Genomic DNA, 27,873 nt, shown 5'->3' on the forward strand with positions numbered 1-27,873 from the left:
CATTTGCTTTAGCTGTTTGAAGTGTTTGTGTTCATTTTCCATCTCTTTAAATCAGTTTTGGTCTCATTCTGGTCATTTTGTGAGTCTTTGTAGTAAATTTGCATTCCTTCTTTTTACTAGGTTTGGTCTCTTTGTGGTTGTTCTAAATGTCTTTGCCATTTTACAATTAGTTTTACTTTTTTGTGTCGAAGAGGTTATTCTATCTCTTTCTCTCTGCATTTCTCTGCGGAAACATTCAGTAAACATTAAATAAGTTAAACATGGCAGTCTCCATTAGGTTGGGCCCATTCAAAGTTATAAAAACATGGGGGTGTTCACAGTTAGTCTGTCTCTCTTGCTGCCAAAAATATTGGTTTCACCCTGGAAAGCCATTGATATCATGAAATGATCTCAACCAATGAGAATTTGTGAAGTAACTATTGGTTTAGTCGTAGCAAAAACTCAGTGACATTTCGGCTGAACTGCAGGCTGTGTTTACACATAGCAGAGGTGCAGGACTTTATGTTGTAGAGAAAGATGAGCCACCAGTGAGGAAAAATGCAACAAACGATGGCCAGAATCTGCTTGAAATTCAGAGGATTAAATATAAAAAATTAAAAAGAACCAAAGGATACGATACAAACTCACATACACCGATTAGATTAAGATTTGATATAATGCTCAGCTTGACAGATTTTTCTAAATGTAGAACAGTACAGTACCTACTAAGTTTCTCCTGCATGGACAATAAGAGACACATGAGGCTTTTGGGATTTTACATGTAGATGAAGCTACTTGGACACAGCAACAAGATGCGCAAACCTGCCTTTATCGTCGTATATGGAAAGATTCCCTCCCAGCCCTGTCAGTTGTGGTTGCAGGAGAGCAGGATTCCTCCTCATGTTGGGCCTCACATCAGAATTGAGGTTAAAATGCCTCGCAGACGCACTCTGTACTGTCACCACAGATAACACAGCGTTTAGGAAAACACATGAGCTCATGTTCCTTCACATCTTCACTACCAACAGTAGTTATCTATGTAGTGTTGCTGATCTGCATCTTCTAGAGCTTACTTGTCAGATATGGTGGACATTACTGTGGTGGCGGTGGTGGTCGTTCTTCTGTTCGGCTGTTCGGAGGTTTTTCATTTTTCATGCTTGCATCTCACTTCATTTTCTTCCCAAACGAAAAAAACCTTAACACACAGCGATGCTTGTACCAGGTTGTAGGAGAGCGTAGGAAAATCTATATTTATATAAAATGTCAGACCATGCACTTACGACTTTTCAGCTAGTTATGGCCATATGGGCTCTTTGTAATCATGTTCATGCTTCCACGCAGTTGTTTATGTCTGAGAGTAACAAACAAGACTTCCTGAAGATAACAAAGATCTGACAGTAGATCAGCGTCCTCTTCCTTTCAAGTTTACAACTTAATTCAGTTTAGATTCCTTTCATTTGCAACTACAGAAAGGTGACTGACTGATATATATATATATAATGCCAGTTGTCTCGGATGAAAATTTGTAAAATTAGCAGGTGTACAATGGTTACTGCGGAGGTGGGTGTTGGTGTTGATCCTCAGTTTTCCATCAGTGTGGCTCTACACAAAATCAATCCACCTCTGCTTCATCTCATTATCCTGAGGAAATTTGAATCAGGAGACTGAGGTGCTCTGCAAATTCTGGCCTCCAGGTACGCTGCAGGAGAACCACTCATATTAATACGTTCTAGTTTTTATATAATCCAGTTTAAACCCTCTGAAACCCAAAACCTGTCAGCAGGTTTGAAAGATGTGTTATCTTTTTGAAAAATTGCCTCAATTATACCATTTATTAGAGCCAGAAACTACACAAGACACCAGATAAAAATTCAGTGATTGTTCAGTTGAACTGCAGACAGTGTTTACACAAACTGGAGATCAGACAAGTATGGAACCACATAAAAAAAAACGTAAGTAGTAGAATATCAGACTTTTTTCCAGTGCTGGCTGCACCTGTAGACACTTGGGGAAAAAACTGTACATGTTGATTTTTTTTTCTCAATATTTGTAATATAAATAATCAAGTTCAACTTTAAAATGTTTTCTTTTCTTATGATTGATGACATTCTAATGGTGTCATGCTACACAGGAGATATTTCAGAATTTTTTCTACTACTAACCGTGGTTGTTCTGTTTCCACAGAGGTGCAGGACTTTATATTGCAGTAAAAAATGAGTCCACAGTGAAGAAAAATGTGACAGGAGCACAAAAAAATACCCAGAAACTACATGGAGTTCAGAAGGTTAATGATCTAGCACCACAGTTCAGTGCTCTGTAGTTCACAGTCTTTTCATGCATTTTAATTTTCAGTCGGTGTTGAATTTCCTTCACACAGTGTTTAAGGATGTTGTGCTGAAGCAATAGGTGCTCTGGTCGCAACATTTCCGATTGAAATAAAACTTCTGTGATTAAACCTGTGTTGATTATGATGACAGATGTATGAATTAGCTGTGAGGCTGCATTTTTTTTGTTCAGTTGAGAATAAAACAGAAGTTTGGAAGACTAAAGCTCGGAGCAGCCCAACAGAAAAATGTCACACTGTCAGAACGTTGAAATTGCGTTGCATTCAAGCTCCTCAGACTGCTGTAACCAGGGGTGTGGTTTGAAAACAGAGGTTTGTGTAAATGCATTTTTTATGTCATGTTTCATCAACATGACATTTAAAAAAGTGTTTTTATGTCATGTTGATGAAAGTCTGATGTCTTTATTTCACTGGGCTTTTAAAGACTGACTCGTCATCAGTTTCTTTGAGGGCATCTTTTTTTTCTTGCTCCTGCAGCATGTTGCTCCTCTCGTTCCAGCTGGTCCTGCTGAAGGAGACACATTCCCAGACCCCCACAAAGCCCCGGGGCGTGAGGGTCACGGTGGAGGGAGGGCAGGGGGTGGATGGAGGCGGGGGCGCTCCCTAGAGACGAAGGGGAGTGGGGGTGGATTATGGTGACGAGAAAAGGGGGAAGGAATGGCACCAAACATTGACACGGACTTTGTTTACAGGCACAACAAACCGGGTTACTGGAACAAACAAGGTTATGACAGGAAATAAACACACACTGCAGTAAACCTCCACCTACATTGCGATGTGTCAGGGTTTTGTCATGCTGGTTCAGTTGAAGAGCACTTACATACTTCAGACAGTGCCAGTGTGTTTGAATTGTAGTCTGCTATCTGCCTACATGTCATCCTGCTGCACTGCTGTCAATATGAGGTGCTGAACCTCAACACTTTGTTGGGACAGATTGATATGTGTCCATTGAAGAAGCTGCCAAATTCTTTAAAAAGCTGGCACTCAAAAAGGACCTTTTTGTCAAAAATAAATTATTTCCACCAGATCCTGTTAAAAAAATAAATAAATAAATAAAACACAGCTGATTCTCTATGACAGCAAGAACCAACAGTGGAAAAAAATCAGAAAGACTTCAGGTTGAATGGCAGGCAGTGTTTTCACAGAGCGAAGAGACAATGACAAGAGTGACTGAAAGGAAAATAAAAGCATACTGGATCAATAAGATGAATGCAGAATGGCTCAGCGCAGTATACAGAGCAGCAAGTTGTTGAAAGATACATTTAGCATGGTGAAATGTCTTTTTAGATTTGATGTGAATAGTGATCAGCTGCAGTCACTGCTCCAGTCTTAAAAAATGTTGCGTAGTTGGACTCAATTCAGTTTGAAAGATTCAGGTGAGGCCTTCAATGCCTGGTTGTACTTCAGATTATTAAGCAACAGTAATGATTCACATTTAGATTAATCGACTCATCTGTAAAATAGTTAATAGATGAATAAATAGAAAAACAGCAATAATAATGTAGAAGCGGCCCTGATCTGAACTATTTAGATTCTTATTAAAACTTCTTGCTCATGAAAATTGAGTTTCTTGTCTACATTGTGTTTAAGAAATCAACTTCCAGAGCAGACATTAACCTGAAGTGCATAGAAATGTGCTGCCTGTGGGAATGCTTGCTGACATATCAGTTGTATTAATTTGTCACCATTTTACACATTTATACTGTCATCGTCTTTGGCTTCATCCATTACATTCAGCATCTCTTCTTCTTCTTTTGTCCCCAAATCTTCGCTTTATGTTGCGCTTCCTCTGGTTCACCTGATCTACAGTATCTCTCACTCTGTGTTTCTTTTTTCTCGGTCATCGCCCTCTTTCTCTGCTTTTTTCTCTCGCACTCTCTGAAGCTGAAAATTGACTCTGAACCCAATACTCAAGGGACGGGACTCTTTCAAGGTGAGACAAAGTAGAGACAAAGACGAGAGAGAGCTGAAGGGAGTAGGCGGCACGACAAAGCCGGGGGGGAAGAAGGGTGAAAAAAAGTGCGGAGAGGGCAACGGAAAGTTAAACAGTGAGAAAGAATATTACTGGAGGGAAATTGAATGAGAAATGATGGAGAGGGAATAAAACAACTTTAAAACCAAGGCGTAGAAAGGAGCTGTGTGACATTATGAAAGAATAAAAGCTTGTGGGACATTGATGGTGGATAATTTGGCCTCAAACGCTGTCCACTGAGCTGTGTTTTACCATGACAAACATTTATGTGTGTGGTTGTGTGAGAGCCATTTTTCCATCCAGTTGCGTGTTTTGATCTTTGCATGTAAATCACAATCTTCCTCAATTTCCAAAACAAACCAAAGCCAAGTTAACGTGCTGGATTCTGTCTGTCTCCCTGTTTTCTCTGTGGACACGTCATAAATCACAAGAAGGAAGCCCAGAGAGAGTCAGATGAAGGAGCTGGAGGTCAGAGCACAGCTTTTTCTCTCCAAGTTGTTGTTGTGAAACTCTGCGTGTCGGGTTACTGTTACTGGGAGCCCTCTGGGGGGGCCATCACTGCTCTGCAACACACACAAGCAGAGGATGTATATGAAAGCATGGGAAGAGATCAGTAAATATTTATATCTCTGCTGACTTATCGTGGATCCCACTGCAGCTACAGGCAAAGATGCCCTCGGAGAGAGTTAAAATGCACAAACCCAAACCTGAAGTTAACCACCTCTAACTAATGCCTCACCACGAGCTGCAGTTTCACACTCACTGCTTTTCTGCCAGGTCATAGCTGTGAAACACTGACTCGATGTCAGCACGCTCATACACAGGATTGCCTGTGGCTGATGACTCTCATGTGACGGGGTTTAGAGCGGCTCACGGGGAGTCAAAGAAAAGAAACGCATAAAGCAGAAATGGAAATGGAGAAAAGGCAGTTGGTTTAAATTAAATTTCAAGGACAGAGACCAGACTGAGTAAAAATATGAGACCTCAGAATGTGACCTCAAGGCGGTGACTGATCCTGAGCACTGCAACGCTGTTAGTAACTGTTGAATCTGTCCTTTGTCAGTCGACTTTGAAGCTTGTTAGTGGTTCTGAGTATTAATCGTTGAAATATGGAGTTTTAAAGGGGATTTCCACCAATTCTGCCTGTTAAATTGAGTTCATGGGTCTTGATGAAAATACAGGGACTGTGTGCTCTGTGGCTCAGGAGGGAATTTTGCCAGGCAAGACAATTTATCCTTATATCCGGTACGTAGTTGAATATGGTTGAAAATCCATGATGACGTTCCCACAAAATGACTTCATGTTAATCTGTGTCTTTTTTTCCCATGAGCATTGCCTTCTGTTTTTGTTGTTATTTATATATAATTCATGTATTAAGCTAACTGCCTATGTAAAATGATCGTGTACACATTTTTATTCTTGTTTGCTGTGGTCTAATTGGTGCTGATTGCTGCTGATTTTTTATTTTTTTTTTCAATGTCCTGAAATTAAATGTTATTTTTCCTGCTGTCTTAAATCACAGAATCTGGTGTAAAATTGTAGGTTGGATGTAAAAAAAGAAGTGAAGGTAAAATCCCATTTGTGGAATCTATTCACATTGGGAGAAATGAAAGAAGCAGAGTGGCAGAAAACATCAAAATAAATGGACGCAGCGTTACGAGAAAGCAACAGGAAAAGGGAAGAACACGCAGGAGCAGGAGGGTGCGATGTCAAGATAAACTAATCAAAAAGGGGAAACGAGAACAGAAAGTGTGAAAGTGACTAAGAAACCTCAGGTCTGGGTCAGCTTGACCTTCTTGATAATTTGTTAACTCAGTCCCTCTTGTGTTTCTACTTCATCTTTCGGCTCTCTCTTCCCCTTCATTCACATAATTTTGAGAAAACGATTCCATTTGATTCTGCTTCCTCTCCACCTTTTTGTCTTCCCGTTTTCTGTTTCAGTATCAGTTCTTATTCTGTCATTGTTGCTGCGACCAGTCGGTCTTCTTACAACCTTTTCGGGGGTGCCAATTTGATTTGAGATTTTTAGCCTTTACAGAGAGGCTCATACTGTCCATCACTTCAGTCATGTCCTCAGCTCTCGGCTGCTCCAGGGCTCTCATGGCTGTTTGAGGATGATGAATGGAGAAGTGGAGCTAGAGGTCAAGGAATATTTTTGAGAAGTGCTTTAAGTTATCGTTTGTAAAATTGCTGCAGTTTCAGCTTATGTGCCTCTGGCCGGGTTCAGGTTAGGACAGGAGTCATTCTGGGTTCAGCTGGGGACACATCATGTTTAAGGAAGAGAAACAGGACAGAGATGGTGCAGAAAATATTCCCCTAATGGGTGGATGCGATGTCGTAAAGCCATGAGGTCACAGTGTTTTGGTGTGGAGTTGTGGCTGATTTAAGAGAATTAGAAGGGCAGGGAAAGCCCCAGATGATTGTGGGTGTGCCTCTTCCTAGCCTAATGCTGTTGTTGTCGCTTGGTTATTTGACATCAGCAGCTTCAGAAATAGAAATATTACTTGATAGTATTAAAGCACTGTGTTGGAAACTCTCTAGACTCCACTGACAAGACTCTTTATTGAGATGTTCAAGTAAAATGTGCCAGAAACCAAATCAAAGTTTTAAGTATACAGGCCCAGTTAGCAGGGGGTGCAAAACTCCACACATTTGTCCCTACAGATTTATGATAATAGCAAAAACAGGCATTGTGATATTCTGTTTTTCTTCAGTATGAAAAACAGCTTAGTAAATATGACTTTGATGTAATTTACCAACTGCAAGATTGTCTCTAGCCACTTGTTCATCATGTTCATCTGTTGTTAAAAGATTTGACGTCTCTTATCGAGGCCATTAAGAAGCCAAAGTTTCTCACATCCCCACTGGTATTATCTCGCTCTATGATCATCCTGGAAAAGTGTTTGCAAACAGTGACTTCAGTTGTTGGTCCTCATTAATAAAGTGGATATTCAGACTCGTCTCGACTGGACCACGAGTTCCTTGTAGCTGCAGAATAGTCCAATTTTGACACCTCTGTGTCAACTTTTCGTGCAGCTCTTGGATGACTGCTTTGGAAAAATAGTGACTCAATGGTGTTACAAACTGCTTGTCAAGCGACCTGATAGTTTTTTTAAACCGTCCTTTGGTAACTGTGTTAGTTGCATCGTGTCTGCCGGGTATCAGCTAGTGTTTGCTAACTGTCTAGGTAGTGTTATGTAGATGTTGGAAAATGGTTGAAGAGGCTGGACTGAAGAATAAAATACAGTCTCTATAGCTGCAGACAGCAGTAACTCATAGGCCCATTTTCAACGGTCTGCAACCCACTGACATTGGGTTTACTGTTGTATATGACAAAGAAAAACACCAAAACACCAGTCTTCCATCTTGAGCCTTTCAGAGTGGTTCTGTTACTTCTAGTGTGGATTTCATTCCTGCGTCAGCAATGTAGTATCAAGTAAATGTCTGCATTAACCCTCTGAAAGGTATCAGCCAGAAACTGTAAAAGTAGAAAAATAATTTCATTTTCAACTATGTGGAAAAAAAATCACTATATTCTACATGTCTCTTTTAAACATTTGCCAAAAGTAAATGGTGAGCAATGACCCATTTCTGTTTGGGAAAAAAAAATGTACATTCTTTAGTGCAACCTGGAGGCCATTTGTGACTTAAAATGTGACACAAATTCTCTAACTTTTCAGCTTAATTGTGCTGATTTTATGCTGAGGAGACAAACATGAAAACAAATTTAAAAAATGTAAGTAGCTAAACTTTCCCTCGATGTTGGTAACACCTGTGGCCTCAAAAACGTTGGAGATGTTGATTTCATCTTTTTCTTTTTGTAAAATAAACAAAGCAACTCTCCAAATGAGAAATGCTCAAGCTTTATAAATATACACAGTAATGAGATAAAATTGCATAATTGCATCTTGTGTGAGACTGACTGAATAAATTATTATAGTATTTGTAGAAGTGACTGAACAAAGAAGAAGAGGAAGTGCTGGCTCATCCCAGATGCTGAGTTTTCCCACAGAGTCACTGATGTTGAGGCTTTCACGGGAAGTGAAAGAACACCTTCCTTCCATGCATGAAGCATGACCCGACCCTAACATGTGCTCGCCTGCTGGTCAGTCTGCAGCCATGTGTGTGTTAGTATGTGTTACTATGTGTGTGTGTGTGTGTGTGTGTGTGTGTGTGTGTGTGTGTGCAGGGAGGGGTCAGTGGTAGAACAATAAAGACCAGATGGCCACTCTCTTTCTCCACCTGCTTCAGGCCTCTTTGTGCTTGCTCTCATACACTTCACACTCTTTAATTCCCCTGACTGCTCCTTAATATTCACACATATTCACCATGTTTACTTCTGCCTTTGCCACACGCATATCAGCAACATCTCATTCACCTTGGATTGAGTATTTTCTTGGCCCTGTTTGACTCACTACTCTCTTTTTGATAGACAAATTGAAATAGAACTTGAATGCAGTACCTTACAGAATAGCAATAAGATATAGGTGTGATGCATTACTAATAATAGGTACGTTAAAATAAAACTAGAATAGAAAAGTAAGAAGTAATATTGGCAATGATCCTGAAGTAAGAAAGTAATGTTGCACATGATAATTAAATATTGCACATGAAAATTGAATTATTGCACCCAATACTTTAAATGAATATTGTATATACTATTGAAAAAGTAATATTGCAAATAAAACTTTTGTTATTGTTCAGTGGCCGATAATTCAGCTCTTCTTCCCACTGAAGGGGGAGGAGTTCTACACTTTGAAAAGACATCCTTTAGGATATGGTGCTTTTTTTTTTTTTAACTGTGCGCTCAAACACATACAGTCAGAAATCCAGAGAGACCACACCCAGACATGTTGCACTTGATTCCAACTGTGACTGACAAGTGAAAGCAGCGGCAGGCCATGTGTTGATCCGAAAAAATTCAGGAGGGGTGCGGTGCTGTGAGAGAGCAGCGGGATTAAGGCTTTATTGCTGTGTACAACACATGGACAGACACATGCACGCTCATTCCTGCTGCTGCAACTGTCAGAGCCAATAACACCTGCTTTTATCTGATAAGCGTTGGTTAATTTGTAGACACTGGACACACCCTGGCATACCCACCTTCACGGAAACATACGATTACACAAACACTCACATCCACTCTGTTGTGCTCGCTGAAGAGTAGAGTTTAAAGACAAGAGCCGCCAGCAGAGCTCATCCTGCAGCTCGTGGTATCTTCCTTTACTGATCTGATGTAGATAATCTCATTTTCTCAAATGTAAAATCTGTGTCACAGCCTCGCTGCACCGAGCTCATTGGCTTCATTTTCATGCAGGTAACCTCAGGCCAGGAGCTGATTTGGCACTCAAAACAGAGTTGGCGGTTTGCCACGGCTGAAAGAACGCAACGGTTGTAAACGGAGTATTAAAACTAATAGAAGAAGAAGGCTTTTATGCAGGAGCTGTACAAAATAGGTTCATATGGATCAGTCAGGTTAAGACAGTTTAGAGCCTGATTGATAAATTGGGGAAGCTGTTACAGCTGGTGATAAGCCATTGCAAATGTATGTGCACTTGTGTATATGTAGGCCAATAAATGACAACAAACTAAAGTGCAGAAATGCTGTTGGCAACACTGTAACAGCAGAACCAGTACTAACAAGGCAACATGAAGTGCAACAAGTGGCTCTATATTCCATAGATATATAACTATTTACATTGTTAATTTATTTTCATACAGTACTTGTCTCCTCTGTTCTGTGGAAGCACAGCTTGCAATTCAGCCAAATAATTCCCAGATTTTAGTCACATGGTTGTTGGTCCCAGCTGAGTCACTAGTGACTGCTTTGTAGCACAGACAAGCACAGAATTTTATTTATTTATTTTTTTTTTTACAGGAACTGACACAAATGGTTTATTTTTAAATTATACTTCTAGACATGAAAAACAAAATGATTTTGATGAAATGTCACAATTTAAAGGTTAGATTTAATATGGTAAAGCTGCCGAACTGCACTTCATATTTGGTTAATTGAAGGAAAGTTGCTTCTTTTTACAGTTTATGGCTCTGATAAAGGCTGTAATTTATCAGAAGATAAAAGCTAATGTGCCTTTTAAACCAGCTATCACGTTTTGGGGTTCAGAGGGTTAAAGAAGTTTTAATAACTGCGTATATGAGCAAATTAATGAACTCTCAAATGTCATTTTCAGTAAACCAGTCTACAATATGTGCATTAGCCTCTATTCTGCGTTTAACCATTGCCTTGCTGTCCTAACATCCAAAACTAATCCTAAACTAGCTTACATGTTAACTAGTGTCACAAGCCTTTGTTAACTTTTATCTTCTAGTCATTACCTTAAATTTTACTTAACTTGTCTGTTTCTTGCGAATAAACAATAGAAATATGAGTAACACTGAGAGCAAGACTGAAATAGGAGCTTTTAATTTAGTTTGTTGAGCTAATTAGCCAGCTGGCCAAGTATCCTTTTACTTTTTTTTCTGCTAAGTGATAAAAGTTGCTAAACTGAGCAGGCTATGTCATCAGTAAACTTTCTCAACCGCATCTTTTTGCACTCCTCTTTCAGTTTAACCTATTTAACCATCAGATTGTCTTTTTCTAAGCCTGCATTCTCTATGCTAGTCTACCATGTTCTGCAGCAGTAACTGTCTGGAAATTACCTAACCAGGCCTTAAAATATACATTAAAGAAACCTTATAAAACACTTATTTGCACATACCAAGTGTTCAGGTGTTGATGCTTTGTTCGGAGACAAAGGCGGCTTGTCCTCGCTGTGAAAAGACCTTGGCCTGATTTGGAGAATTCCAGTGCAGATAAAGCTTCAGCTGCACACAAAATACACAGACGCTGTTTGACAGTCGTTCTGGAACGCGCAACTCCCTTTTCCCATAATGGCTCCTGCTGTATTCATATATGCACTAAGAGAAAATCCCTTCGGGGATCAATAAAGCAGCACATTATTCCTTTTATTATTAGCACAATGGAGAGGACATGAAAGAGCACTCGTGTGGTTTTGCCCTCTTGGAGTGGTCACCTTTATAGCAGTAGATGTTTTTTGACGACAGCAGGTCCATCAAAGCTGGTTTTGATTAATTAAGTCAAAGTTTATATTTTATCCACTTGTAGCAAAGGCAATTTAAGTGACATTGCACAATTATGTTTTCCTGTGATTTAAAAAACGGCTCAGTAAACGTAGCTTGTATGGTATCATGGAACAATGTTGTTTGCAAACAGTGAATTTTGAGTTGTTTGGCATTATTAATAAATTGGATGGTCACATTTATGTAGGGATCCATTGTCTGGTTGGACCATGAGCCCGATGTAGTTGCACAATATTCCTCTTGTGACCCCTCTGTTTGTGCCTTGTATTTTCATACAGCTGTGGGATGAACGATGGTGGTGTTCCATCCAGTTTGTCGAGTGACTGGATCATATGTTTAAAAATGTCCATGATATGAATGTATAAATTAGTGTCATGTATTTGGAGAGGTAAAAAGTTATCACAGCAGGGATTTCTATCTACCATTTAGAACCTTTCTCATATGTAACATTGGCGAAAGCCTCCAAATAGTTTCTGCTTTGGATGTCATTCATGTCTGGTTTTATGCTCATCGTACAGAAACCTGTGCTGCTGAATTTAACTCATGTTGCCTCGTTTGGTGGCAACAATTGCAAGAAACTCAAACAGAGCACTTGTTTTTGGTCAGTATCATCTTTTCTGTCGCTACATTTCATTTTACGACCAAATCCAGCTTTTTGCTCATTTTTCTGTGCACAACAAACTGCGGCTTTCAACATTTAAAAAACTCAGTAAATGATGTTCTGTCAGATAGACTTCTCTTGCAGATTAGTCGGGGTAAATGAGAACTGTAATTTTCTTTTGGTGTCAAGCAGCTAAAAAGCTGTTGCTTGATGTGTTGCAGTTAATTTGCCTCACATCACACTCCTACATTGTGACTATTGTGCACATTGCAACGTCAGTCCTGAAATGATACATCAGGCAGCCCTAACTTGGTCACAATGTAATGCTTTACCTCTCCATTTTCAGTGTGCATGTCCTGATAATGTTGGAATTCACTCTGAAGAACTTTTTCTGTTACCATAATGAGATAAGACACAGTCGTTGTGCCATGAGCAAACTTTGAAACAATAAAATTCTGACATCTTGCAAGCTCTGTGGCTTTAAGTGTGGAAGATGTCTAAACACATGATTTGATTAACATTGTGGTCGTGGTTGGAACTGTGTGCCGAACTGTTCTCTTCCCTCTGTCTGGCCTCAGTCTGTCTGACACTCAATGGACTCGCTGCAGTTTGAGAGAGAAATTACATTTCACATGGTAATCAGCAGGTCGAGTGGTCCCTGCTGAGCAGAGGGGGGTTGTATACGTTCACACTGCGTTTGTCCTTTCTCTCACACGCTTTAAAGCCTCTCTGTAGACCTCTGCGTCGCTTCATGTGTCTGTCGGCTTGTTAGGATCCTCCTGTTGTCGGAAAATGAACTAGTGTACAGCTTTAAACACAATACAGCGGTTGATATCTTGGTTCAGTTATTCACTGTCTCTCCCAAACAAATGCAGCCCCCCATTTATTCAACCTTTTGATGTGCGTGCACTCATGCCACACTGCCAGTATCACCTCTTTGTAGTATTCACTTTCAACCACACACACACACACACACACACACACACACACACACACACACACACACACACACACACACACACACACACACACACACACACACACACACACACACACACACACACACACACACATGCCCTCCTCTCCTCGTCCTGGCACTGACTGAATAGCCTGTTACCCCTGGAGACAGAGGTAGTTTCTGGTTGGTTGGTTTAGGGACCCTCCTGCCACCCTGCTGCCCCGCTGGGAGACAGAGAGACATTGTTGTGCTTATATATCAGTATTTTTTAACTATTTATCATTCTGTTGCGCTTCCATTTTGTTTGTCAGTGTAGTTTGGGCTCCGCGATTCAGCCAAAAGATCATATGACGACCTTTTGGGGACAGAATTACAGTCAGAATCACAATTCTCCTCCATTTAGTCAGACTCATGGGACCTCATGATTTGTTGTGCTTGGGTAATCTCACAAATCTCCCCATCCTGTTTACACTCTTGTTTTATTTTTAAAGTTCTAAATGCGACATATACGTATAAAGTGGTTATAGTGAAATGCCACGATTTAACGTAAAATTTGGTTAATTTTCCAGATGATACAAAAAGTCACGTATGATAAGTTCACAGACCATAAGATGGATGAAAATTCTTTCTTTTTGCCGTTTTCTGGATAATAAGTATTTTTTACAAAACACTTCCAAGATCCGTTCAAAGCACCTTGTCCTACCAATCGGTAAAAAAAAATCCAATCATGACTTTGCTGAGTTCAGGTGCAGTAGGAAATTTTGGAGAACACTCTTGTTTATATGTTTATCATCACAATCTGTACCGTTCCTCTAAAAATCATGTGCCAAACTAAGATTGCCCCTGATGTAAGATTGTCAGATCTGTGGACAAAGTGCTCGTTAAACTGTTTAACTCACCACCCTGCAGGGCTCCCTTTGTGACTGTTTATGGAAGATTTGAAAGGTTTATCTACTCATGCAAGCATTTTAATGAAAATCATGCATGCAGCTAGAAAAGGCCACATCATACTGCTATGATCATTAGCTGTTGCATAAGTTCCTTTCTCAGACTCTGTCAGCGTTTCTGCTCTTTTTGCAGCATGGCTTTCAATTCATAGGAAATTACACTGTCAGTCTTTGAAAGCTGTCTTACCACATCAGCTTGGAACCTCATTTTATTCCATTTAGAGTGTTACATATGTTTCATATACAACAAGAAGGCACTGGTTTACCTGTTTAGACACATTTTACAGCTCAGTGCTCTGCGTATTCTTTACCAGGTGGCCACAGAGTGTTAGCAGTGAACAGGAGGCATGTTTATTCCTTTAATTTTTGCAACGGTCTGCTCTGACTGTGCATGTGGCTTCTGTGACCTGCAGGCTGCTGCTGCACGTGACGACATTCAGTTTGTCCAGAGCCTCTGGCCTGTGATCTCTGAGCACTGACCCAGCCATTCCTAATCATAATCCAATCTTTTTTCATGTTTTTTTTCATTATTTCACTGGCATTTTTGTAATTGGTATGATGAAACTGCAACTGTAGTTGCTCTGACACAAAATGTGAGGAAGATATATACAAATATCATTTTATTACTCTTCAAGTGACCCTGCTTTACTAGCTTAGTTTGGCTTCTATAATATGCTGTGCTTTTTTTTCTGCTGAGGGACATTTTTCTAGTGTCGCTGACATTTGATATACAGTCAACCATAACTAGTGTGCTATTAGGAAAAATTAACACAACGTATTGTCATTAATAACATGTGACTGAAAGCAGCATATTGCATAACTTGGGGACACTGTATAACACAGCCATCCACCTGAACGAGTCAAGGCTCCATTATTTACACAGCACATTTAAAAACAGACATTAAGGCAAACTGTTTTTCAATACAGAAATGAGACAAATTTATCTAACTTAACCAGAGCACATTCTGTTTGTTGTGTGGTTCACTTTCAGGAACCATCCGTCCGGTGCGGAGGAGTTTTTATGATCCAGCCTCGGCCCCGGGTCAGGGCTGGCAGTGGGAGTGGGAAAACGATGCAGGCACGTGGACACCGTATGACATGGAGGTGGCCATCGCCATCGAGAGCGCCCACAACCGCCAGCAGCCCTTCCTCGACCTGACACCGCTCGGCTTCTGCTACCTCATTGATTTCCAGAACATGACACAGGTGTGTTTCAGTTATTTACTTAGACGTCAGTCATTTATTTTACCAAAAGGGTTGTTCCTAACTTTTGGAATAAATCGTTTTTTGTCTGTCTGCAGGTGAACAGACAGAGCCAAAGGTGTCGGAGGATCCAGAGGCGTGCTGACATGGCCTATCCTTTAGTGTCCGGTCCTCTCCCGGTCCCCAAAGGAGGAGGTGTAGGCGGGAGTGGAGGCCTGACAGGAGCTTTGCTGGGCGTTGGGGTGTCTGGGGCCAGCATGGGGATCTCAGGCTCTGTCTACTCCAACGGAGGCTTACCGGCTGCCGGACTGGGCCAGCCATGCTCCTGCCAGCAATGCATGCTGGTCCTCAGTGTGAAGACCAACACCGGGGGGACAGTGGGAGGAGGAGCAGGGATACAGACTCTGAGCAGGCGCTCGCTGACCATACAGCGGCCCAAGACCTCAGCACTCACCGCCTCCAAACCTCTCAGTCCCTCTAAATCGGCCACTCTGGGACGAGGACAGCAGCAGAACTCCAACTCCAACTCCAACTACTACCAGACGCTGCCGCACGGCCTCGCCATCTCCAAAAACATCGCCTCTCCGAGAAGGAACGCCCAGCTCTTCGCTCAGTCGCTGGCCGCCCTCACCGCCGGCACCTCCTCTATGGGCATCTCTGTGTCTTCCAACAGGCCGCCTCCCCCGTCCCTCCCTCCCCCTCAGCCACCGTCATCCAACCCGAGTCTGAACCCTCCGTCCGTTCCGCCCAAACATTCCTCATCCTCAGCCAACGAATCAGTGCCAACCGCCATGTTGATTACCCCTGCCAGCAGCGTGACCACGCCCCCTTCTCCCGTGCCATCTCCGTCGCCGGTGGTGATGAAGCCGCAGCGCACACCGTCGTCCGCAGCAACAGTTTGCCATGCCCCGTTACCACAGCGATCGAGCCTAGCCGGGCTTAGCAGACCAGCGTTACAGAGGATTGCTATGGCTCAGTCCAGAGCGCTCATAGCATCAGGGTGAGTGGATAGAACACACACAGTAACATACACACTCTACAGTTGCTTACATGATCACAGGATGATGAGGGTAGTGATTGTAAACTCTCAGTTTGCATAAGATGCCATAACTCTTATCTTCACTGAAATATGACTTTCAACTATGGATATTAGCTGCAGTATCAGAATAACAGACATTCATAGAACGGATTTTGACAGTTCAACAGTTGATCTAAATCTAAAACAAGAAGAACACTTTCAAATGGCTGGATTTGGAGTTCAGAGGGTTAATTACACAGTGCTCACAACATTGTGTAATAAACTGAACATTTATACGCCTCTTATATTGTCATCACAATAGCTTCCCACATCCTGCAATCACAAACAGTTTGTACAGACAGGCACTGAGAAATGCTCTCGATATTTGCACGTACCCACTCGCATGTTCAAACATGCAAAAACACTGCACAGGCCTGGGCAAGAGGCGCTAAATGTATACTCATACTGTATACCGCTGATTCCCTCTGGGAGTTATCTTGTAGTGAATCATATCTGACTGTGAGTGACTCATTTCAGAAGTGTGGTTCTTCAGATTTACATCCATTCTGTCTTTGTTCTCTGTTCATTGTTCGGTTCTATCTTGAGATGTTTGATCTGTTTGGCTTGATTTTAGTTCATGTGTTTGTGCTTTTAGGACTTGATGCAAGATATGTGTGAAGCTGCTCATGTTTTTAGAGGGCGACTAAGGTCATGACGCACTGTTAACACAGGATAATTTATTCCTCCTTAAGGTGACAGACAAGTTAACAGGCAGAAGCCAGCGAGGAAGAATTTTACATTAATGAAACCTTCTTGTGTGAATGTGAACACAGGTGATGTAAAAATGTGAAACACTGATTTACTGAATCCTCATGAAAAGTGGAAGCTGGAGGTAGAAAAAGTCAACGTGACCTCGTTGGTTTTCACTTGGAGTCCTGTGAACAGTGTTTGTATGTTGAAGTGTGCGTGTGAAAAATCAGCTGGGCCTTCTGAGAGTTGTCCATCTGTGAAGTGGCATCTGTAGAGCAGAGGGGGATTATGGGAGAGGACGGAGAGGGAGCGTGAAGGCCATGGGTCAGCAGTGTCTCCTTTTCCCTGAAGCTATTTTATGCATGCAGCCTACAGGCTCCTGTTCTCTCCAAACATGAGGATCTTACTCAGAGGCTGTAGCTGCAGTGAACTAAAAATCTAAAACCGTACCAACTCTTCAACCAATCACCAGCACATTATCAGTAGATGAACTAAACAGACACAACAAACATGGCAGATCTTCTAAAAACAGCAGCTAACTTGTCTGTGTTATATTCCTCATCAGTTCTTGTGCTGGATCAGCGGCTGATACATTTTCAGGAATATTATGAATGAGTGCTGCTGGTCTGTTCACAGTCTGTTATTATTGTTTCAAAATAAAACAACAGTTTCAAATGATTCAATCCTCTGATCTCCAAGCTGTTTCTGAGCTTTATGTTTTCGCCTCTGTCACATTTTTCCTCAATACAGGGTCATTTGTCACTGCAATATAAAGTCCTACACCTCTATGGAAACAGTTAAATCATGACTCGAAGGAGAGAGAACTCAGCATTATATGGGTTGTGATGCCGGAAGTCATTTAGAAAAGGGGAACACAAATGTTGCCTTTTTTTTGGTAAATTAACTGGCAGAACTGAAGGAATCAATGTGTCTAACATTTTTGAAAGTGTCCACAGGTGTTACCATCCCTGGAAAATTGGTGACTCTACATGCTATAGATATTTTACTCGTTGCATTTTTAGTTTGTTTCCATACTTGTCTTCTCTTCAAGTATGCAGTTCAGCCATGAGGTCCAAAAATATTTTCCTGCGACTGTTGATGGTTGCTGAGACAAGTCATGTCTTCTTGGTTTCACTGAGACGCGTTGAATAATTTATTTTTTTGCAGATTGTTGTTATTGCAGATTTTTTTTTTCTTTTTTTAATGAGACATGTAGGATGAAGTGGCATCAAAGAAATATTCAGATTTTTAGCAGAGAGGCGATGACAAAAGAGACCCAGAGGAATATAAAACTTCCTGAATCAACAAAATTAATGTGACATGGTTTTAAAAATTCTATACAGAGGAGGAAGTTGTTGGAAGATACATTCAGCATGGTGAAACATCTTCCTGGAAATGTCTGTCTTTTTTGGTAACACATGTGGGCACTTGGAAAAAAGCTGTTCACGATTCCATTTTTTTTCTGCAATTTCTGCAAAACCCATAATCAGATATTCAACTTTTGTTTTCACTCTTTTTATGACTAATGTCATTCTAACTGTCATATTCCAGAGAAGACATTTCTGAGTCCTTCCTCCTTCTAGCCATGTTTGTTCTGTTTCCACAGGATTTTATATTGCAGTAAAAAAAAAATGGAAAATGTGCCAGAGCAAAAATCACCCAAAGACTGCTTGAAGTTCAGGGGGTTAAAGAGAATTACATTTTGAATCAGAGCCTGAAAGCGTGCAGATCTTTGTCTGACCTGAACTTGCAGCTGGTTCAGTCATGTAGGGGAAAGTGTTGCTCATTCACCCACATGGGTTGATTTTAGTCAGCTTCCAGTCACAGCTTCCTCTAACAGATTCCTCAGCTACTGCATTTGGAAAGAAAAAAAAACTGCATTCCAACTAACAGTGACACAACATTTCATTTCAAACAGCAGGTATCAGTTTCTTGTGAAACGCCGTCCTCTGCACAGGAAGTGATGCATTTTCAGTTTGAGTTCAACACACCAGCTAATGGGATTCCTGCACATGATCACTTTCTAACTGAAAGCGAGGTCAGATGGTTTTGAGATGTAGATTTTCTGGTAGCGCCTCCCCCTCCTCCACTTCCCTGGCTCCTCTCCTCCCTCCTCTCCCGTCGCGTCTCAGCAGTCTGGGCCCCTCAGAGCCTCATTGTTGGTCTCCACAGTAACCTTTGTTGGATTAGCCAAGCCTGGGCTGCATTAGCAGCACAATGCTGAGCCTCTGCTAGTCTTTCCTTCTTTCTGCACTCTTCTCCTTCCCCCTCTCCGCCGGTTTTATACTCTTTCCTCTTGTATGTATCTGAGCTATTTTAAAAATATCCCAGTTAATAAACTTTATACAACAAGCTCAGCCTCAGACAGAAGGTGAGTACACCGTTAAAGAAAAAATCTGTAAAACATAAAAAACTGGAAAAATCTTGCAGTGAGGGAGCCATAAAAATACATTACAAGACAATGGAATACTTTGACATTTAAACACTATAAAAACTGTCTAAATAGCAGCAGATACCTGTGCATAAACAGTGAAACAGTGGGTTTTTATGGTTACACATTGTAAAAGAACAATGCATATTAAAAATACAGATTTTTGACTTTATGTACAGTTTTGGTCTGTTTTTTCATGTGTAATAATGCAGTTTTTGTGAGACTGTGCTCAGTATTATCTGTATTTTAACGGTTAATATAACAGTTTTTACCACTTTTCAAACCTTAATATACTCCCAAATAACAGCAAATATCTGTAAAATAGCAATAGTTTTGCTGATTTAAATACAGTAAAAAAAAATCAGGGTAATTTAAGGTCAAACGTGAAAGAAGGAATTATGATTCGAAAAAACAGATTTTTTTATATTAACATGTGCAATTTGGCATGTTTTTTCCCAAAAACTTGTAAAAATTTTTTTTCTGTGATATATATACTAGATAGTATATGTAAAATGTATTGACCATTTTTCAGTCCTTAATAGCAGATTTTTTATCTTTGAATTAACAATATCAATATTTGTAGCAGTAGGACTAGTTTGATATACATTGTCAGTGAGTGAACTGCCATGATATAAAATGCAGATATTATTTACAATTTTTGCCTGATTTTTAACCTGTATTTTAATATTTTGTCTCTATGATTTTACTAGTTATGATATTCAACCTAATAAATCCAAGAAAAGTTGTAAAATGACAGCAAATTGTTCAAAAAAGTCCTAGTTAAAAGCTGTTCAAGAGCATTTATTTTTTCCCTTTTTTTGTGGATGTGGTGGAATGACTCCCTCATATGCAACATATTCATAATGGTAATGTTGATCATGAATATTTTTGAGGTGGGGGGAGCAGACAATGGTTCTCTTCCAGTCAGCGTTGTCGGCCCTGACAATCACAGTCCTGACGGGAGGAGGGGTGTAGATGTAAGTGTGTGTGTTTGTGTGTGTGTGTGTGTGTGTGTGTGTGTGTGTGTGTGTGTGTGTGTGTGTGTGTGTGTGTGTGTGTGCGTGCGTGTGCAGACAGTCTCAGACAGCGGCTGAGAGATGGGGGAGTGCAAGACAAAGAAACGAGTCAGCAAACTGTCAAAGATTGATCACACTGTGGTGCAAGAAATCAGGCCAGAGAGAGAGGGAGGCGACACACACACACGCACACACACACACGCACACACACACACGTGCACACTCATGCACATCGCTGCCTGGGTGTGAAGGCATTTATTTACCACACACACACACACACACACACACATTGTCCTTCCCTCTCACACAGTAAAAGTAAATATTGACGATCCTAACAGGAGATGCAGTGAAGAATGTGTAGTCTCTCTCTCCAGTGGGGGATTATGGGAAAGGAGACAAAGGGAATGAATGAGTGGGGTATGTGGGTGGGGTGGGGGGTGGGGGGGGTGCATGGCCCACTTACTGGGGAAAAGCAAATTCAAACAGGATTGATAAGAGAGAAATCTGTGAGATCTGCCTTGATTTTTTTGGAGAGGAGGAGAATGAGTCGACACCTGTTTGTTCACCAACAGGTTGCAGGTTTTACCGCCTGTAGGGGGAGCTGTGACCACAGATTAGCCTTAGCTGTTGCTGTTTCATGCACGTTGGAACTGGACTGATATCCTTGAATGCACGAGACAAATGAAAATAATACATTTATGGGCTTACGGTTGTGACACATGCTTCAACAGTCAAATAGTTTTGAGAGCAACAGTTTCTACCGTGTGGTGTTAATGGCAGCCGTTTGTGCTCGTCATCGCACTTTTCAATGACGTGGAATAAAACTCTCCAGCCAGACTCGAACTAAGGGCCTGTGTGATGGCTGTTTTCACCTTGAATGGAAGAAAATCAAGTAGAAATGGTTGCAATTTTTAAAAAAAAAACCACACACAATAAACTGTTTAATTTCATTCCATATTGCTCATTTTTAATGGCCAGTTTTGAATCAAGACTAGGAGATAAAAGGGTTATATTGAATTTAATCACACAAGGTGCCCAAGTAATATTTCTAAGGTTAACACAACCATGAAAAAGACACAAATAAACACATTTACACAAATAAATAAAGCAACACACGTCTACTTTGTCAGTGTTACTGGACTTTGTGTTTTTGTTGTGCTTTGAAAGAGGTTTACATCTGTTGTTTTCAAGTGAAATTTTCAGACCTTCTTCTTTTGCTATTGCTGATATGTCCATTGCTGTTACACATTGTGACAGTTTTATAAAAAAAATCATAAAACACAGACAAGTTAGCTGCTGTTTTTAGATGATCTGAAAGTTGGTTGTTCAGCTGCAAACTGCTGTTTTAAAAATTTGCATTCCACTTTTTGGCACAAAATGTAGCCAAAAAAGCCACTAAACTTATTTGCATGGTGTCAGTTAGGAGGGAGCCAACTTTAAGTAAATGTTTAGAAAAATAAGTCCTTCTTCCTCCTTCCAAAAGTAATGGAATAATCCTGGAAGGCTGCTGTTGTAGAGCTTTTCTTTGTATGAAAGTAACACCGCCAGTTGTCCAAACACTAAAAATGTTATTGATTGAGAGCATATCAACCCACCAACTGAGAAGTCAACCTCAACACTACAAACCTACATTGACACTTAGGTGAATATAAAAATAATGAAGGAAAAAAGGTATGTTAAAAGTTGTATGAATGAATCGTACAGCATCCACATGAAATAAATTAGATTGTGTTGCTCTTTACGCTTGATATCCGTCAATTTTAGAAGATAACCATAAGGAGCAATGACTTTACAGATCTGGTGTCAGCCTGTCTGGCTGTAGGTCAGTTATTGTCATCCTCCAAACATCCACATAACCTCATAAGTAACTTTTTGCAACCTACAAATTCTGCTAATGAAGTGTGCCCTTGTTTATTCACCAGATGCAGCTGGGATTTAAAATGCGGTGTGATTTTGTGACACCAGTTCGAACATGTCTGTCACTTTATGTCACGCCAGCCTATTTTTTCCTCGAGCTAAGGAAGTCTGCTTGTGTGTGAGAAACGTAAGAGTGTGTTAGGCTGTGGGTGTGTGTGACAATATGTGTGTGAGAATGTGTGGGAGTGTGTTATTGTCTGGTGTCTAAATCAGTCCAGCTGATGTCCATCTGTGCCTGGGGGAATAGGAGGAGCCGAGGCTGGGAGGGATGGAGGTGGTGTGTGAGACAAAGCTGGGGGGGGAGTGTGTGATGTGGTGGGAAGCAGGCGGAGGGGAGGAGGGCGGGTTTGGGGTCGCACGGGGTCAAGAGACTGGGGTTTCATTCAGGCACCCCCCCACCCTCCAGACAGGGACGGGATCTTTGTTTTTTAAAATGTCTCAGGCCTTTCTCCTTCATCGCTGCTCCAGTTTCTGTCTAGTATATCCTCTAATACATCCACCTCTTCTGATTTAAGGTTTTGAAGGATTGAAGACCCTTAAAAGTAATTCTAGATAATATAGATATGTGGCCTTAGTACACTATTAAGAATGTGTATTTCTTATTAGTTGTGGAAGTTGCTGCCACTTCAGAAAACATGGGAATCTATTATACTCATTTCAAGCTCTGTGTTTTTATTCTGGAACAAATTATTTCAGATTTTATTCTTATTAATTATTGTATTCAATTTGAGTAGCTTTGCATGACACACAGTTATAAAAGATACTTATTCAACTCATACTGAACCGTTTTGCAGCTCCTCCACCATCATGGAGGATCTCCCAGTTACTCTAATGCACCTCCAGGAGAGAGGAGGCTTTAAGAGAAGCATAGAGGGAAGAAATACAGGTGAATCCTATGTGGAAGTCTTATCAGGTGGTGTGACATATAAATACTGCATCGTTGTTGGTTGATTTGACAGGACTTCTCCATCCACCTCTTTCTCACAAAGAAGGGAGCTGTGACTTGAAGGGAGAAAATATGTAACCATAATGAAAAGTACAGTAGTTTTGGCCTAAAGTTAAGATAGAAATTAGCTGCCTGGAACACACATTTAGCTAACTGTGTAAGCTTTAACTGAAAGCTGAGAGCTGAGTTTGCAGCAACAGTTTCGTTCCTCATTCGGCAGCAGAGCAACGAGCGCAAGAACACCACCAGATTAGAGAGGTCAGAGACCCTGTCTTTCAAGATGTTTTGCCGTCTTTTTACTTTCATCTTCAGTCTTTCATTTGATTCAGCTCCTCATCTGTGGACTCTTAATAAATACAATCGTCCATCAAGACCATCATGACCTGCGACTGTCCTCATAATGTTTGATCTGCTGAGTTTCAGAAAGTTAGACATCAAAACAAACCGGTGAATGAGTATGTCTGGATTTAGATTTCTGCTGCAGTTAAACACCAGTTCCAAGCAGTTAAGTTTCCTTTCGGTCAGACTGAAAGCAAAAAATGACTTATGTAAAAATCCACGTGTTTTTTTTTTTAGACGTCAGGGAGATCACACTTACTGCTCAGATATATGGGGGTCCTTGGTTTACGACGTCCTCGACCTACGGTGTTTTATCGTACGACTTTATCTGGTTCTCTGCTGGTTTATTGAACCTTCACTCAGGCTGCTGTGGGCCGTAGCCAATGCCAAAATAACTAGAAAAACCCCATAACTTAGCTCCAGAATTAGCCGCCGTTCCCTGCTCTCTCTGCTGCTGACTATCAGCCAATCAGAGGTGAGCTAACTAAACATGACACATTCACTGACATTAGGTAAATCTCAAAGCATTAAACATTGAAACCTCAACATCAACAACAATATCAGTCCGTTACAATATTCTCTTATCTTCTTGTAAAATAACTCATACATGCATGAAAGTCGTTGGTATTCACAATTTTTCAGAAGAACTGATCAATATCGTGATGCACGTAACGGCTTTGTTTATATTTTCGCAAGTGTTCTGACTTATGGCAAAAATCAACTTACATCGATCCATGGGAACGGAACTCCAACGTAAGTAGAGGACCCCCTGTACGCTGTTTTGTCCTCTATTTCCCATAATCTCTATTATGTGGATGCAGAGTGCAAAGTAGCTATGGCCCACAGAAACACAACAGATACATTATTAGAAGATACAGCAGGAAGAACAGGACCAGTTCAGTGCCATTTTTCTTATGGGTTCATTTTTGAAAAGTAAATTTGCCGTCTTTAAACCGCCTGACATTGTGAAGAAACATCCTCAGCGCTCAAAGTCACTCCTCTGACTTTTCAGCTGCATATTTGCACTGTGTGTGATGGAAACTACATTATCTGTATGCTAATACTGCCTTTACGCTACATTGAAAAGTAAATATTTCCCTCAGAAATCAAAAGTCACTGCGATAACTGACACACTGAGGCTAATGAAGGAGTGTGAAACGCTGTGTGTGTGTGCGTCGTCAGCGCATCAGTTGGGCAGCTGGAAAGTGTGTTAATATGAGCTCCACGAGGCTTATCCAGGATCAGACCTGACTCAACACTCCCCTGTCGCTTCCTTACCTCAAACCGTAAAGCCCTCCATGCTAACACAGCAGCCTATTAAATATTAATAGAGCGGTGACAGGCAGTGAGCGATTAGTGTGTGTGTGTTTGTGTGTGTGTTTGTATGATCGGTGTCATCGTCACTCATTGACTCGATCTAAAAGAGGTGTTTCCCCTCCGTCATCAGCAGGCCGGTTATTTCTACCAGCGCATCGCTTGTTGTCATAAATAAATGTTGGTGACAAGTTTAAGATCTTAAACTACTTTGAGTGCATGTGACAGCAGAGCTCTCTTATCACGAAGCGAGGCTGATCTGATCAACGTCGATGGAAATTTGACATGATTAAGACGAGATAGTAGACGTGGGTTCATTGTACTTGGTTGTTAGATCGCTGGGAGCTCCAGTCCCGTCTGATGAAACCAGAAAAAGTGTTGCTCATTAGGGTTTAGTGATTGAAATAGTGTGATATTGATCTGTACAAATGCCTCATTTAAGAGGCAGTGATGTCTTTTCAGAACAAATTTATAACACACATATTTAGAGAGGCGAAACCCTCCCCCTTCCAGTCAACAGAGGCATTTCTTCTTTTGGTCACATTTTTATTCACTGTCGACTCATTTTTCGCTGCATTATGAAGTCCTCCTCCTCTACAGAAACATCACAACCATGACTAGAAGGAGAGAGAACTCAGAAATGTGTTCTGCTTAGTATGGTAAAGCTATAATGCCAGAATTAAGAAAAATGAAAAAGGGAATTTATTTATTTATTTTAGAAACACTAGAAGAACCTGGACTCAACATGTAAAGGGTTTTGCCAATAATGCAACACAGTGGGAGGTGCCACATTTCATAGATATAGATTCAAACTTTTTCACCTTGCTGAATCGATCTTCATTTATTTTATTGATCCAGTATGTTTTATTTTCCTGTCGATCTCTCTAGTTGCCTCCTCTCTACTCTGTGAAAACACTGCCTGCAGTTCAACCTGGAAACTCAGAATTTTTGTCTGTTGGTCACAGCTGACTCGGTCATAGTTGTGCCGTGTAGCTCAGAATTTTTGGGTTTCTTTGCAGTATCTGGTGTGGACTGTTTATTTTTGGAGAGCATATGAATCAGACATGTAGAATAAATTGATTTCAATGGGAGTATCATGTTTTTATGCTTAGATTTGGGTAATTTTCCTGACAGAATCACATATTCATGATTAGTTAACACCATCCAGGGAAAAAAATCTGATCCATCTTTCAGTTTTTGTAGTTTCTATCTATCTATCTATCTATCTATCTATCTATCTATCTATCTATCTATCTATCTATCTATCTATCTATCTATCTATCTATCTATCTATCTGAGTGTGTTGGAAGTTCACAGCGTTCTTTTATCTATGATTCTACCTCATCATTATGTACGTTTACAGTTCTTCTCTTCACATTTTTCGTCCTGTTTTTCACATGGAACGTGTGAGCTAACGCTTAATTCCACACCCTCTTCCCCTCATTCATAAATCCCAGTGACTCATCTACTCATGTGTTGTCGTGTGTCGCTGAACGGCTGTAAGTAAAAGCTGCTTACTGCGCTGACAGAAAGCAGCGGCAACAGGAAACAGCAAATCACGCCTGCCCTCCTGTCAGCCCTCCGTGCGTTTGTTTTGGTGATAAGAGAAGCTCAGTGCCGTCCCTTCGATAGCTCAGTTGGTAGAGCGGAGGACTGTAGTGGGAAGTTCAGGCATCCTTAGGTCGCTGGTTCGAATCCGGCTCGAAGGAGGTGCTGTTTTGTTTGCTCTGTAGGTTAATAATTCACCTACAAGGCAGCACCCATGCATTCCTTTTGAGGCTCCTCTCAGGTTTTAGTTAATAAGAGCTTGAATGCTGCCTCCAGGCGTCCTCAGCATTTATTTGCTCCCCCACACAGTAAAGACTCCACACATATCTCAGCTCGTGTGTGCCTCTAAGTGTAGTTTGTAATGGACTAACCTGCCACTGACCCCCAGCTGAATGGCTGTTTGCTGTCACCTGACCTCAATAAAAGCACATATAGAAGCTCTCACACAGACCACCTTATTGCTGTTTTTTTCTCAGTACCAACATCCACATTTTTACCTCTGAGAATAAAACCCAGATTTATTAACAGATGAGAAAATCTGCATTCTGTACCATTCATGAAAACCACCTTTCTGAGTCAGTCCGTGTGATCCGTGAGCTTCAGCCAGTTAGAGATGATGATGATGATGATGATGATGATGATGGGCTTTGTGACGAGGCAGGTAATCCCCAGCAAGCAGCTGTGTGACGTCCATCTCTCTGAGCTCACTGAGCAGATGGAAACTCCGTGGATTAGTTCACATAAACACAGACACGGCACGGCAGAGTCATTCATTCACTCCTCAGCCCTCAAACAAAGTTGTGAGACAAGGAAGGAAGCAGGAGAAGCAAAGTTTTGCCTCTTTTTTGCACTGAAATTCATCGTTTTCATTCCAGTTTTGTCCCTTTTGGAAGTTTCTGTAAAAACTAGATAAACAATCGAGAAGATCCTGAATTGGTCAACTACTTTTCTTATTGCTGTGTGAATTTGGGTGCTTTTAACTGTGTGAAAATGACTGTCATCAGGTTTTCTGAGTGAGTATTTGTGCTGGTGTTCTCCAACATTTTATATCCGAGCAGCATTGATGTTTGAGTAGTTTTTTTTTCTAAATCTAAATTCTCTGATACCGGCTTCAAGAACATTTTCTGATTACTCTTTATGACAGTAAACTTATTATCTAACATTTGTGAATAAAACACAACATTTGTCATCTTGGGCTTTAGAAAACACTGACATTTCCATCATTTTCTGGCATTCTTGTGACCAAACTGCTAATGAATTAATTGAGAAAGTAATTTGTGGCAGCCCTACTGTGGAATAATCAGTGTGTGTCTTCTCCTGCAGTGTGCCCACCGTCCCAGTGAAGAACCTCAATGGATCCAGCCCTGTTCACCCTGCACTGGCCGGTAAGAACTCACTAATTGAAAGCTAACACCAATCACAGACAGGACAAAGGCAGATGGTTTGAAACCAGAGACCATTTTCTTGCCAACTCAGTCTCTCTCTCTGC

General features: G+C 40.9%; 1 protein-coding gene and 1 non-coding gene across 3 annotated transcripts in view; both read left to right on the forward strand.

The window, feature by feature from the left end:
• Positions 1-27,873, forward strand: part of LOC111579991 (E3 ubiquitin-protein ligase DTX4-like) — a 41,210-nt gene that overhangs the window by 4,964 nt on the left and 8,373 nt on the right. For both annotated transcript variants that reach the window (XM_055009980.1, XM_055009979.1), the window contains exons 3-5: positions 14,894-15,108; positions 15,204-16,105; positions 27,708-27,769. In XM_055009980.1, coding sequence (XP_054865955.1) covers positions 14,894-15,108; positions 15,204-16,105; positions 27,708-27,769 — 1,179 coding nt within the window. The remainder of the gene's footprint in view (positions 1-14,893; positions 15,109-15,203; positions 16,106-27,707; positions 27,770-27,873) is intronic.
• Positions 26,459-26,545, forward strand: trnay-gua (transfer RNA tyrosine (anticodon GUA)). The gene is given in 2 exon segments: positions 26,459-26,495; positions 26,510-26,545. It is a non-coding gene; the product is annotated as a tRNA-Tyr (tRNA).

The sequence above is a fragment of the Amphiprion ocellaris genome, chromosome 4 (assembly GCF_022539595.1).
Source record: "Amphiprion ocellaris isolate individual 3 ecotype Okinawa chromosome 4, ASM2253959v1, whole genome shotgun sequence".
Taxonomy (NCBI): Eukaryota; Metazoa; Chordata; class Actinopteri; family Pomacentridae; genus Amphiprion; species Amphiprion ocellaris.